The sequence below is a fragment of the Hemiscyllium ocellatum genome, chromosome 23 (genome assembly GCF_020745735.1).
Source record: "Hemiscyllium ocellatum isolate sHemOce1 chromosome 23, sHemOce1.pat.X.cur, whole genome shotgun sequence".
Classification (NCBI taxonomy): Eukaryota; Metazoa; Chordata; class Chondrichthyes; order Orectolobiformes; family Hemiscylliidae; genus Hemiscyllium; species Hemiscyllium ocellatum.
The window spans coordinates 42,864,632-42,880,024 of NC_083423.1; the positions used below are offsets into that span (position 1 = coordinate 42,864,632).

General features: G+C 40.3%; 2 protein-coding genes across 4 annotated transcripts in view; both read left to right on the top strand.

The window, feature by feature from the left end:
* Positions 1-3,750, top strand: part of LOC132826765 (ATP-binding cassette sub-family D member 2-like) — a 98,280-nt gene extending 94,530 nt beyond the window's left edge. The window contains exon 10 of the mRNA XM_060842948.1: positions 936-3,750. Within this exon, the coding sequence (XP_060698931.1) occupies positions 936-1,146 (211 nt within the window). The 3' untranslated portion in view covers positions 1,147-3,750. The remainder of the gene's footprint in view (positions 1-935) is intronic.
* Positions 3,751-6,985: 3,235 nt separating this feature from the next.
* The window catches only part of kif21a (kinesin family member 21A), a 148,984-nt gene continuing 140,576 nt past the window's right edge, over positions 6,986-15,393 (top strand). Inside the window, exon 1 of one of the 3 annotated variants that reach the window (XM_060842947.1) lies at positions 6,986-7,544. In XM_060842947.1, coding sequence (XP_060698930.1) covers positions 7,498-7,544 — 47 coding nt within the window. In that variant the 5' untranslated portion in view covers positions 6,986-7,497. The remainder of the gene's footprint in view (positions 7,545-15,393) is intronic. The other 2 variants (XM_060842945.1, XM_060842946.1) reach the window with 2 other exon arrangements.

Genomic DNA, 15,393 nt, shown 5'->3' on the forward strand with positions numbered 1-15,393 from the left:
TACTCTTCAAGGGACTATATCTTCAAAGTGCCTGAACTATCTCTTCTTTGAATGTAGCCAATTGTGAAGTAGCTGTCTTGCTTCTGAATCGTTATGTTCCATTGCAATTGACTTTTACCCTGGATTGTTCCTTTGTCTTTTCCAAAGCCAACAAAAACTTATGATACAATGATTCCTGTCCCTTAAATGTTCTCCTATTGACACTTTGTCCACTTGGCCCTAGTTCCAAAGAATTACGTCTAGCAATGCTGCCTGTTATTGGACTGGAAACACACTATTCTAGAAAATTCTTCTGAACACAGGCCAGACATTCTTGTCCCTCTGTTCTCTTTATATGACGGCAATACTATCATCCCAGTCCATGTTCAGATAATTAAAGTATCCCATTATAATTAGTTTATAACTTTTGAAATAATGTTCAAATAGAGAAGACATCAGATTATTTCACAGACATCTAAATAATGTTTTACACATATTCTGCCAATCTAAATTACAACTGAGTACTTTTGTTTTACATCTCCTACATATCTGTCTATGCTCTGCATTCCTTTTCCTAATTTTTGCATTGCATTTTTGTGAACTCTTATTACATACTTTATGAATTCACATGTACATCTATTAAATTTACAGGAAGAAACCTTTTCTTTTCAGTGAGCAATGCCATAAGAAATCAACTTGTATTGATGGAAATTTAATTTCCTCCATAACTGTCAAAAATTGCTGGAATATCTTCCTGAACATTGCACTTCTTGTAGAATACAAATGGCTATTATTAAATTACTGAATGATATAAAGGAAGCTGATGCATTTTCTCAAAATAAATTGATCATGATACAGAATAACAGCAAAAACAAGTCAAATGGTTTGTTTTAATCTGAAGTTTCAGTATTTGTCAGTTGGAAAGCATATCTGAAAGATTGATTTGATGTTTCTAGGAAATACCACACACATTTGTTACAATTTGATGGGGAGGGTGGCTGGCGATTTGAGCAATTGGACACTGCAACTCGACTTTCACTGGCTGAAGAAAAGCAGAGACTTGAGTCTCAACTGGCTGGAGTGCCTCAAATGCAGCAACGACTGAATGAACTGTGCAGAGTTTTGGGAGAAGACTCTGTACTAAGAACCACTGAAATTGAAGAATAGTGACACTGAAAATGAATGTGAATAATATGACAAAAAGATTTTCAAATGAATTGCATGAGACAAACAAACTAAATAAAACAATCTCCTATTTATTAAGGATCAATAACTAGTTTCTTCCAGTACAACAAATAACCTTATATTTCCTTTGAAATACTGTGATGTGTTAACTCTTTTTACAGGTTTATGTTACTGCATTGTTAGAATTTAGTTAACTTAAAGACATTTTCTTAAAAATATTATGAATGTTATGAGGAGACTAAAATTTATATTCTGCAAGGTATTGCTCCCATTCTTTAAATGCAATTAAAGGTTCTGCATCAATTGTTGAACAAAAATTTCATGAAGTATCTGGTACAGCAAGTGGCCAGCTTAGATCTTCACAAGGATGATGCCACATCAACACTTGTTTAGCACTGTGCCCAGGATGTTCCTTTATAACTAATGAACTTTTTATATTTTAATTCTAAGAATCCAGTGTTTGAGGAAAAAAGGAATAGGGAGAGGTTCTTCACTTTTTGATTTTCAAAAAAATTGAATAAATGCAGATCTCAACAGTAAAAGATCAGGAACTCTAACCATGTTTTAACATGAATATCCATTCCCTTTTTGCTCTTATTACAGAACTCAAGTAAATACAACTTCATTTCTTGCAACTCCCATCTGCCACTGTATGCTTTCTCTGATTCTTGGTATTTCAAAACATAAGACTGTTTACCTTTAATATTAATAACCACTATAGTTTATATAAAACATACTACTTTTGTTGTAGCAAAAGATCTATTATTTGGACACGTTTATCTGCATTTTACAATGGGACAGTCTAATAATGGAGTTTAACTCCTCACAGAATTTGTTTTCTCTCTATATTTAGTATTCTTCACACTTGTACCTGGACACCAAGTCTATGTATTATTTCCTGTTTTTAATTCTTTGAAGAATGGAGCTACTGAATTTCATTGTTGCATCCACTTTGATTTGTTCATTCCCCATCAGGATGGTGTAATTGGTGAATTTTACAACTATTGATTGGCCAACAGGACATGGTGCAGGATTGGTCTTGCTTTCTTTGCATCTGTCCTGATACAGAAAAAAACTTTGAGTGCAAAGTGTTCCATCTAGAGTTTATGAAACTTGTGCACAGAGGAAAATTATAGTTCAGATGACAATCAAAGCCAGTATTTAAACCTGTAAGGATAAATGTCAGTCTAAAATGTATCATTGGAGCTCCTGGGTGTTTTTTCTATTTGCTTTTAACAAAAACATGTTGCTTTTGAAGTTGCATTTTTATTCATTGTATTAAATCATCATTGGTCCATTTTAACATTTTGTGTTTATGTAAGTGAGATTGAATTCTAAATAAACAGGTCATTTATATCGATGTGACAAAGCTTGCTTCAATATTTTTTTAAAAAGTAATTAGACCATTTTCTGTGTCTGGGACAGAAATTGCCAGTAATATTCTGTCTTTGATTGCATGTTTGTATGCTGTAAAATATTGGTTTCCCACAAGTATTGTTAGTCTAATTAATTATACTACAGCACCTCAACCAACTTTATATTCTCAATCTCTTTTGCATGATGCATGCAGTCATATAGCAAGTAAGTCAGTTCTGTAAAAGTATTATGGCATAGCAGTTCCAACAAAATATATGGCTGGACCAGGATGTGACAGATAAAAAGCAGGTGCACAGGAAACAAGCAAGGCTATTTCTCCTCATGTGAGTTGAAAGAGTTTTATAATTACAAATTAATTGCATTTTATGCTGTGATGGAAAAAGTACAAGAAACTTTGGTTTGAAATTCGTCTCTGGTAGTGATGCAAAATAAGCAATCCCATACAGCTCGCAATATTCATTTCTATCGCAGTCTGTGAAACAGAATATCAGCTTCTGCATTTAATGAGCAGCTGAACCATGCTTTCTGATTTGTGCAACTGCCTGAAACAAATATCTACCCCTACATGTTTTGAATGTCTATAATTTTTGACGTGGTAATTCTGGTCAATTGATCAAACACCAAATCTCAAGTTTGGAAATTGTAGACCCAAATATAGTAAGTTTGAGAGTAGAAAAGGAAAATCTATGTGATCAAGGTTTACTTTGGATAGATATAGTCAAGTTATGAAAAAAATGGATGAGGTAATGCACAACTGTAGGTCAAAAAAAAAACAGCTACTCAAGATTTCATAAATGTGGTCTTCTGCTTCGAATAGCTAATATTAGCTAGTCTTTCTTTGAATTTTTAGACATGGTAAAGGGAATTGGACTAACATGCAGAAATGTAATATTAAAATGCAGCAGGCAGTATTTTTAATATTTCATAATTTACCAACACAGGCAATATTTGTATATGATGACAAATTTCAGTATACTTGAAATACCACTATAGCAGCTTCCATTTTGTACTGTTTGGAATTAATACGTAACCTGACTTGTAAATATCTTCAGAAAGAATAGCTTTTGCACAGTGCAGTCAGTGCAGAGAGCAAATCGTTTAATCTGAATCAAGAATTTACCTCTAATGAATATGAACTCTGTTTTGACATTTAAATTGCTGTTTTATTTCATCTGTAAGTAAATGCACCATATTGTATTGTATTTTGGACAACATGCTAGTTTCATTGTTAAATTACAATAATTAAAATTTCTTATTTATCATGAACATTTTTCCATTTTTTTACTGTTAAGAATCTTGTGACTTTTAGAGTAAATCAAAGCAGGAAGGGTTTGCACTTATACAACTACTTTTGTGTCCTCAGTGTGCCTAAAACGCTTAAAAGCCAACTATGTACTTCTATAAAGTTGTTGTGGTTCTGTTCGCCGAGCTGGGAATTTGTGTTGCAGACGTTTCGTCCCCTATCTAGGTGACCTCTTCAGTGCTTGGGAGCCTCCTGTGAAGCGCTTCTGTGATCTTTCTTCCGGCATTTATAGTGGTTTGAATCTGCCACTTCTTTACTTCTGTAAAGTACAGAAATACAGCGAATGTGAGGACAGCATGGTCCCACAAACAGCAGTAAAATAATAAATAATGTGAGTTTTCATGATGTTAGTTGAGGAATAACTATTAATCAAGGCAGTAGGGAACTCCCAAGCCCATCAAGTTGTACAAAATGATGTGTTTGATCCATGTCCAAAGAAGGGGTCACATTTTAATCTCTAATAAAAGAATCTACATCTTGCATTGCAACTTTCAGATTTGTACTGAAATGTTGCCTGTATTGCATATCGGAGTCTACAGTAAGATTTGAACCCACAATCGTTCAAATGAAAACATCATGGTTTTGATTTAGCCCAGTTGGTTGAATTGCTAGTTTGTGATGCAGAATAATGGCAACAGCATGGATTCAATTACTGCACCAGCTTAGGCTACCCTGAAGGTCTTGTTTTCTCAACCTCTCCCTTTGCCTAAGGCATCGTGACCCTCCGATTAAACCACCATCTAATGAGAAAGCAGCCCAACAGACTGGTAGGACTATGACAACTTTACACTTACCTTGGTACTGTTCACTGTAAAACATTTAAAACTAGTTGATTATTTGTCAGTTTTTAGCAAATAGAGAAGCATGATTTCCTATATCAGACACTGTCTGAAATTAGCAGATAAAGCTAGATTTTACTGAACAAATTGTTCTATAATGTATTTACTACAGACTGGGCATGTCATTTTGCTGTTCAGGTGCTGCAAGCCCAACAAGAGTCAATCAGGATGTTGAGGTATTATTCATGGCAGTGATTAATGCTCTTCTTGCTCCCTGCCTCCATCCTTCCAGGCCTACCCAGCCAGAGAGAACACACCCAATGAGTTAAACCCCTTTGTCAACGTATTAAATTCTGCTTTTTGATTTCATCCCCCTCTCTGGCTATGTTAGGAGACTAAATCAGATGGTTTGTGTCTGCTTCCAAGTTCACCTTCATATTTTTCAACTTTGTCCAGATGTCAGTTGAAATCCATATGTATTCTAATTTCACTGTACCTCACTGACAATAAAGAAATCAATTAATACTATCTTACTGTTAATGATTTCACTGCTCCTCATTCCAGACTATCACATGAAACTTTTGGAAGCTCAAGTTTATCCAAAACTCTGACTGTATCCTAACTCCTGCCTCCCATCTTTTACCCATCATCTATATGTTCACTGACTTAGAACAACAATGGCTCAATTTTAAAATTCTCGTCCTATGGCTGCACCCCTCCCAATTTTTAAAGTCATTCAGCCTAACAATTTCCTTTTGATCTGTGCGTTCATCTGGCATCTTACACATCTTTTAATTGCAGCTTGTTCTCTGCTACCTGTTGCATGTGCCCCAAGCTCCGAAACTTCCCCTCTGAACCTTTTGTACCTCTCATCTGTGCTGAAAATGTGTTACTGGTTAAAGCACAGCAGGTCAGGCAGCATCCAAGGAACAGGAAATTCGACGTCGAATTTCCTGTTCCTTGGATGCTGCCTGACCTGCTGCGCTTTAACCAGCAACACATTTTCAGCTCTGATACTCCAGCATCTGCAGTCTTCACTTTTTACCTCTCCTCTGTTCCTCAAAAACTTAACTTCTAACTTTGACCAGGTGGAAAAGCTGCACAGGGTGGGGTGAGGTGACTAAATAAGGACTAATTGAACATACAACACTGGAGTGTAACCATAACTGATTACAATAAAAACCTTGTCACCACCCACAATCAGCCAAGAATTAATTTGCTGGATTAGAAAGAGTAATGGAAAATGTATGATTATATAGAAAGTAGGAAAATGCAAGGGTTCTCCCCGCCCCCCTCCATCTAGCGGAGACATTATGGACCAGATGTCAACTATCAGAGTGCACAATGCTTGACATCGCTTTGCTGGTATTGCTTACTTGCCCAGGTGCCACTGTTTGACAGGGATGGAAGATGAGGACTATAATTCCTTTCCAAAATCCCTGTGATAAGCAGAAACGAAAGGTGAGGAAAACCTTACATACCCATGGGCCAGTGTTTAACAGGCATGAAAGGAAGGGACAGTACTTGGCCAAGTTTAGTGTTGAAGGGGGAGAAGTGTTAAGGTGAGCTTAGTCCTACCTTGCCCAGTTGTCTGTGTTGAACAGGGATGGAAGATATGCAGGATGTTACCTTGCTCACGTACAAATGTTGAAAAGTTTTAAAAATAGGGGCAGCCCTAGTTTGCCCAGGTGTCAGCATTGAACAGTGGTGGAGGCTGAGCTCAGTGCTACCTAGCTCAAGTGTCACAGCTGAACAAAAGTGGAAGGGGATGATAGGTACTACCTTGTCCGGGTGTCAGCGTTGAACGAAAGTGGAAGGTGAGGACAATATAACCTTGTCCAGTTGACAAATGTCGAGCGGGATGGAAGCTGATGATGGTGCCACTTCATCCAGGTGTCAGTGTCAATTGGGGTGGAAGCTGAGAACGGTGCTACTTCATCTAGGTGTCATAGTCATATGGGGGGGGGGGGGGAAGATGAGGACGGTGTTACCTCGTCCTGGTGTCACTGTCAATTGGGATGGAAGCTGAGGACAGTGCTACCTCGTCCAGGTGTCACTGTCAATTGGGATGGAAGCTGAGAATGGTAATGCCCCGTCCAGGTGTCAGTATCCAGCTGGAGTGGCAGGTGAGGACAATGCTACCTTATCCAGGTGTCAGTGTCGATCAGAGGTGGAAGGTGTGGACAGTGTTACCTCATCCAGGTGAGCTCGACCCTGCACGTCACAATAACGGTCAGCGCCGTGATTGGTTGTGGGAGCTGTCTATCACAGATGAGGCGGGTTACCTCTGCCCCCGCCATCTCCCCCACTCCTCCATGTTTTAAATCGCCACTGCCTTCGTTCTCATTTCATTTTTGATGATAAAGATCAGATTTGATTGGAAGCCCGATCCGGAGAAGAGCTCGGTGACGCTGCTGCTGCTGCTGCTCCTCCTTCCTGACGCACCTGACAGCGGAGGCGGGCTGGAGTGAGGAGGGAAGGCGGTCTAAACCCTGCCCGGCCCCCGGCCCGCGGCGCGGCCAGGCCCAGCCCCCAGACTCCGTCTCCCCGGAGGCCCAGCCCCCCCCTCCCCCGCTCCAACCTGCCGAAGCGAGCGCATTGCGACGCCAGCCCAGGCCGAGGCGGGTGGCCGGGTGCCCTGAGAGCTCATTGACGCCGGCTGCGGGCGGGAGGGCGGGCTGAGTCCAGCCCCTATCCTCCCCTCCCTCATTCCCTGCCGCTGTGATTCAGCTCTGAGTTCCCATGGCTCCCGCAGGGCTGTGCCACTGCTGGTACAGGTAGTAGGGAGTTGCTGCACCCACGGGAGCCGCTCGAAGCTGTGACATTGAAAGGTTTGGATGGTCAGGACTCGGCTCGGGAATTAGAGACAGCGCAATGGCGGCGCCTGCTCAGGATGACTGCTGTGTCCGAGTTGCTGTAAGGTGAGGGGCGGCGGCCAGTCTATTCTTCGTGATCGGTGTATCTCCTCAGCAAACCGCTCTCTCTTCTGCTACCTATCGTTCACATACACAGGGCCTATCACAGTCTGCGTTTTTACTGTTTGATCGCGGCAGGACTGCAACATTGTGTTCACAATCTTGGTTGCAGAATTAAAACATCTTGTTCCATTTCTGCAGCGTGCATGCACATCCTTAAGGATTCTACTGTCACATGTAATAGATTTAAACTTGGAATTGCTAGATCAAGATTATTGAATTCATGAACATTTTTTGCGTTTTTTTCCCCTCTGTATCGCACTCAGTTCGTGGGATAAAGAATAGCCCTATTTTCAAATATATCACCTACCATTTTTCCTCCGTCTAAGTTGCGTATGGTTGACAAATGATGTACTGTTTTTTTTCTGGGGAAATAAATGTCTCCACGTTTTTTTTTGCATAGCGTTCAAGAGCATGCCAGTTTCCACATGTAGCCCTATGATGTCCAGCTCTACCTAACCACACCGTCTCTCACGACCTTTGATTTGTCGCCCTTGCTCGTTCAACGTTCGCTACTGGATAAATAGAAATACTCCGAGCCATTGCTGTTGATGCTGTCCCCGGTCACTGACAGGCCATTTGCAGCTTGGATTGTACTGTGGTTAGGTTAGAGTGGTGCCGAAAAAGCACAGCCGGTGAGGCAGCATCCGAAGAGTAGGATGCTGCCTGACCGGATGTGCTTTTCCAGCACCACTCTAATCTAGACTCTGACTTTCAGCATCTGCAGTCCTCACTTTTGCCTCGTACAGTGGTTAGTACGACTGCCGGGTTCAATTCCGCCCTTAAGCGACTATCTGTGGGGTATGCACATTTTCCCGATGTGCATGGGGGTTTCCTCCCACAGTCCAAAGATGTGAAGGTTAAACAGATGGACAATTTACCATGGCCAATAGTGTCCAGGGATATATAGGTTAGGTGAATTAGCCATGGGATATGCAGGGTTACAGAGATAGGGCGGAAGGTGGGACTGGGTAAGATGTTGTTCAGAAGGTCAGTAGGAACTCAGTGGGCCAAATGGCTTGCTTCCACACCTAGGGAACTCTGTGATATGCACCCTTGGTGTATCAGAGAATGCTGGAAAAGCTCAGCAGATCTAGCAGCATCTGTGGAGAGAAGTCAAGAGCTAAGTTTCAGGTCAAGTGACCCTTCCTCAGAACTGAGTTAGTTCCTCCAGTTCTGAAGAAGGATTGCTCGACCTGAAACATTAACTCTGATTTCTCTCCCCAGATGCTTCCAGACCTGCTGAACTTTTCCAGCAATTACTGTTTTTGTTTCAGATTTACATAATCCACAATTATTTTATTTAGTTTCTTCCAGAGATCGACTTTGGACCTTATCCTTTTACAGTAGGTAGATTTGGCAGTCATTTCCTTAATCATTTCTGTCTGCTTCATCTTAATTTATTGGCTGAAATCATTGTTCATGTCTTTTGTTACCTTCAAACTTGTTTGCTCCAATGCTCAGTTCCCATCACCCTCTTGTTTTCTACCCACTATAGCTTGGAGTCATCCAAAAACTCTACCATGACTCTGTAACTTGCACATAGTCAAATTCTCCTATTACACTAATTTTCAGAAACTATTTTGGCTCCTCGTACAACAGCATCTGTTATGAAATTCTCATTTTCCTTTTCAAACCCCTTTATGACCTTGACTTGTCTCTGTACCATCCTCTGAAACATTGCTCTTTTTCAGATCTTTGTGCTGCTTTTCTGACCTTCCACATGTTTGTGTTGCTCCATCGGAAGCTGTTGCTTAATGTCTATCAAAGCGTTGAATTCTACATTTCTCTGTCTCTCTTTCTCTTTTTCTCTCTCTCTCTCTCTGTCTCTCTCTCTCTCTCTCTCTCTCAACCTTCATCCTTTTTAAGATGCTTGATAAAATCCTACTTCTTTGGTCAAGTTTTTTGTCATCTCTCCAGTGTATCTTTGTGTGGCTTAGCATCATATTCTGTTTAGCATACCTGTCTAGTGTCTTGGGTGCTTTATGAAGTTAAAGTTGTTGTACAAATACATCTTGTCTTGTACCAGTTTGTCACAACTTGACCGCAATTATAAGCCATGATTATTGTTTATTTTTCTTCATTCTAGATAATCTTATGAGGTTCCTATCATTAGTCACTCCTTAAGCAGATCTTGCATCTCCTTTTGATTGGTGTGCCTTTATTTATTCAGTATCTAACTGGAGGTAGAACCTGATTATCAAATTAAAACATTTATTGCTTATATTGTGGTTTGATCTTTGTGATAAACTTATTACAGTGCAAAAGTGTTCTGAGAAGTTCTTGACTCGAGAAGCAGCAAAGACACTTAATTGGCATTAACATTTCATTTAAGATTAACTGTCAAACAGTAGTACCTTTAATCTTAAAACCGGAATCACCTGAGTATTGAGCTGATGAGTACCTGCCCCATTTTAAAGTGGCCTACAGCACAGAAAAAGGCCCTTCTGTCAGTTGAATCTGTACTGGTCAAAATTAACCACCAAACTACTTGGATTATATTTTTGTGTAACTTGGCTTAGCAAATCTAAATCTACAGTTTTAGATTCCCATCTCCTACTGAGATATTAAAGGATTAATTTGTCCTGCTGATCTGCAGGAAATTGGATATCCTGAGGCTAGGGTGGGATGCCTCTAACTTAAAAGTAGATTGCAAGGAATTTATATTCCCATCTGTTGTCATTCCGAGCCATTTACATGGCCATTTCCTAGTTATTCAGAATTTACATTATCATCCCCTACTCGGAAATCAATAACAACATTGCAGTTGGAATTTTGACTACTTCCTGCAGTTAAAAAAGATTTAAAACAGATTTGACCATTGAGGGGCGATTTACATTATATTGTTTCTGGAAATGATGTGGTCACTGCATTGTGTCTTCAGTGGCATGTGACTGGGAGGTTGTCTTGTGGGCATTACTGACTGATGTGAAGATCTTGTATAAAGGAAGGACTGTTGGTTTGTTCACAGATCTTTGACAGGGCTCCAAAACCCTGCAAAGTCTGTTAAATGATTCTGCAGAAAACTTGTTCTATACTGTGCTTAATAAAATTTTGGTTGTTCACAGAAGTTGACATGTTGCAGTTGTAAAAATCTCAAGAAAAAAAGAACCTAACACTGTGGGTGAAAAAATGTTTAGATTAGATTAGATTCCTGACAGTGTGGAAACGGTCCCTTCAGCCCAACTAGTGCACGCCGACCCTCTGAAGAGTAACCCAGACCCATTTCCCTCTGACAACTGCACCCAACATTATGGGCAATTTAGCATGGCCAATTCAACTGGCTTGCACATCTTTGGACTGAGAGGAAACTGGAGCACCCGGAGGAAACTCACGCAGACACTGGGAGAATGTGCAAACTCCACACAGTTGCCCGAGGCTGGAATCAAACGTAGGACCCTGGTGCTGTGAGGCAGCAGTGCTAACCACTGAGCCACCGTGCCACCCTCATCCTCTTTTAAAACTCCTGTCAATTACCTTAAATCTATGCACTCTGATCATTGATTTTTCGACAAAGGAGAGCTATTTCTTGACTATGTCTGTCATAATTTTATACTTCTCAACCATGTTCCCTGCCACTGGTTCCCGTTCTCTGTGCTTCAGGGAACACAGCCTCAGTCTATCCAAACTTTTTGTATAACTAAAATTCTCCAGCCAATGCATTCTGGAAAATCTTCTCTGCACTCTCTCCAGTGCCATCTCGTGACTCCTATAATGTGGATTCTAGAACTGCACACTAAGCTCTTGTTGTTGTGGCCTAACCAACCTTTTATACATCAACTCCCTCCTCTTAAACTGTCTAGCTTGGCTAGCAAGGGCAAGTACCCCAAATGCTGCCTTAACCACTTATCTATCTACCCTGCTAACTGAAGGGGCTATACATTCTCCTACAACCAAGGTCCTTCCGATCTTTATTGCTTCCCAGGGTCTTACCATTGTGTTCCCTTCCCTTGTTTGTCTTGCTGAAATGTAAAAGTTTACACTTACCTAGATTAATTTTCATTTGCCACTGATGAGCCCATTTGACCAGCCCTTCCGTGTCATCCTGTATCCTCCTCACTAGTTATCACCCAACCAATTTTTGTATTGCCTCTGAATTTACTGAATTTACGAATCAGTCCTCCTTCGTTCAAGGCTAAATTGCTTATTTATGCTACAAACAGTGAGGGTCCCAGCAGTGATCCCTGCAGACCCCGCTGGATACTGGCTTCCAGTAACCGAAACAACCATCAATTATTATCCTCTGCTCCCTGCGTTCAGGTAAAAGTGAGGACTACAAATGCTGGAGAGTCAGATTCAAAATATTCTGGATTCCGTTTACCAAATTTACTTTGATCCCGTGACCACTTCCTCAAACAACTTTAGTTATAACTGTCAATCAAACTACTAAGAATTATTACAGATGCTTCGAATTATTTAATTGAACTAACTAGAATACCATAATCAATTTGACCAGTTTCAACTATTATCTATGAGAATGGTCTCGATCTAAGTACAACCAAAATACATAAAGCAGAGCCATCTTCTGTGGTCTGATTGTTTACTTGAATGCCATGCATCCTTAGACTGCTTAACAGTCTTTTATGGGTGAAAATGATATAAAATTGATGTTACATGTAGAATAATCAGTCAAGCTTAATCTCTTAAAACTTATGTTTGTATTGAGGTTGGGCAGAGTTTATTTCTCAGTGTAGTCGTAAATCAATAAAATATTCAATGATTTTCATTACCTATGCAACAAAAGTTTTTTAACATAATTCACAAGATTTTGATCTTTGACAAGTCACTGAAAATGTAGCTATTGCAGTTATACAAGTGAAGCATCTGAAGAGTTGATGAACCAGTTTGAGATCAGTGTAACAAAGAAATTCAAAAGGGTGTTGTCAAGTCCAAATGATATGAAAGATAAGTTTGAAATGAGAAAGATCACTTAACTCATAAGACATCAGTTCCACATAACATGTCCATGCTACCCATGTAAAATACATTCCAAATACTCCATTTTAAATTTACTTGTGTTATTAACAGCACATGCTACTGTTTCTAAGAGCATAGCTCTGAGGCAGTTTATAAGGGTTGCCTGAATTATCTAATGATGCTCGGTTTGGGCATTTTAAGCTTTGAAATACTGCAGTGGGAAATTTGAGAATCAATCTTTAATTTAAAGGGTAAATATTTAATTTTCATTGATCCTGTTGTGTCTTTCTCTGAGACAGTATGCCAGTTTGAGATGTGCTTTTATCAATGGCTGGTGTATTAATTGAGTTAGAAATCACTGTTGACGAATTCTGTGGTCTGTTCAAGGAAACAGTTTTCCAATTTTGCAGTTTGTGCTATTTGTGTAATGGAACAGAGCATACTGTAAACATATGTTTATGCAGTGATAGTTCTGTCTTGCAGTACAGTAATAGAATAAATAGAAAGTGTTGTACTCTGTTTTATCCCAAGAAATTGGTCCTTTTTCTTTGGTAAATCACCCACTCCTGGCACCTTTTCCTGCAACCGCAGGAAGTGCAAAACTTGCGCCCACGCCACTCCCCTCACCTCCCTCCAAGGCCCCAAGGGATCCTTCCACATCTCTCGGAAATTCACCTGCACCTCTCCCAATGTCATTTACTGCATCCATTGCACGTGGTGTGGTCCCTACATCTGAGAGACAGGATGCCTTCTTGCGGGTCATTTCAGAGAACATCTCTGGGACACCCACAGCCCGTTTTGAACACTTCAACTTTGCACCCCCCACCCCCGCCAAACTCCATCAAGGACATTCAGGTCCTGGGATGCCACCACTGCCAAACTATTACCACCCAGCACCTTGAAGAGAAACACCTCATTCTGCTTGGGACCCTGCAACCACATGGGATAAATGTGGATTTCAATAGTTTCCACCCACACACGTTATTCCAGTCCCAAGCCTCCAATTTGGCACCATTCTTTGGACCTGTTCATCATTGTCCCCTGACCTATCACCTTCTTTCTCACCTTTCCCAGCTACCCCACCCCCCTCCCATTTATCTCTCAGTCCCGACCCACGAGCCACATTCCTGATGAAGGGCTTATACCCAAAACGTCAATTCTCCTGCTCCTCAGATGCTGCCTGACTGGCTGGGCTTTTCCAGCACCATGCTCTTGACTCATACAGGACACTTGTGAATATAGGGCCTTACTATGGCATCATGTGTACTCAAATAGTAGTGTTTTTCTAAGACATTCATGTCTATCTTTCAAACTTGGCAAACAAAAGAGTAAAAACAGAAAATTCTGCAAATACTCAGCAGGTCTTAAAGCATCTGGGGAGAGAGACATCTAAGTCAATGATGTTTTGGAGTTGTAGAGATGTACAGCACAGTCGAACTCATCCATGCCAACTAGCTATCCTAAGCTGATCTAGTCCCATTTACCATAATTTTCATCAGTTTTCTGTAATATTGTCGGTTTTGAACAAGTAAAAAGGGATATATGGGAGGATGAACTGTAGAGAAGCTCAATGATAGGTTGAAAGCAAGATTAGATTAAGTTGCTAAAGGTTTCTTGGTGCAACTCCAAAGGAATTGGAAATGGGACAAGTTTAAGAAACAAAAGTGGGCATTGAATCATTTGATCGGTGTCAAAAATCCTGTTTTGGACTAGAAAAAAAATACACGCCTTTGGAGGAGACCTCAGGATGAGGCTTGGGGTTGGGGCTACACTCAGTCTCCAGTTATCCAGAGAACAGAAGATTTGGGCCGTGTTACTAAAGGAACTGTGTTTGGCAGAAGAGTCACAGTCTGAACTCCAGTAGGAATTAAGAGTGAGACTTGATGTTTTAGATGTTTTTGCATTTTTTTAAGGGCACTAAACGTGTGTCTTCAGACTAGAAGGATTTAAAGTGCCCATTAGAAAGACTGCATGCTGTTTTGTGAGCTTGCGTTAAGTTTCATTGAAGCATTGTCACAACCAAGGGAATGAAGGGCAGTGTGGGAGAATGGTGGAGAATTAAAATAATAAAGTACTGGAAGTTTAGTACCATGCATGCTGAATGGAGGTGTTCTACAAAGTGCTTGCCCAGTATGCATTGAGTCATGTCAGTGTAGAAAGAAACTGCATTGTGAGCAGGGAATGAAATGCAAGAAAATCACTGCTTCAGTTGGAAAGTGTTCGAGACTTGAAAACGGTGAATGGTAGTGGCTGCTTTGTTCAACTCAGCAACTTTAACTAGTCTTCACATTTCAGGATTATTTAAAACCAATTAGGATCCTATTCAAGGAATCCTGGTTGTCACTTGGCCATTTAAGAGGATGATTTGAAGATATTTGCTTTCCTCCTCTGTTTTTCCCCATCAGTAGGTTCAAGTCTCTGGTCATAGGAATGGCTGTTTTGTGCCTCCATTATGATCTGCCATTTAGGGATTGAACTCTTGACACAACTATATATATCTGCCTTGGCCCTGCATCTCTTCTATGGCATGAATAAAAAATTGTTAAATTCACAAATGAAATTAGTGATACTAACCAAAATGTTTCCAAGCTTCACTCGAAGGTCTCGTTTTCATGTTTTTTTCGCTCATCTGGGGAACTAGGATGGGTAGAAATTCTGTTTTTTTTGAAAACTGCAATGGAATCAATCTTAACTTTCTAAATTATGGGGAATAAACCCTACTTTGATCTGTTGTTTTTACAGCTTTGTTTCCATTGACCATCATTGACTTACTAATGATACAAGGATAAGCAATGATGTTTTAGCGTCATCGAGATGTACAGCACAGTGCAACTCAATGGTATTCAGAGTGTGCATCCATTGAGTTAGGAGAGTTTAT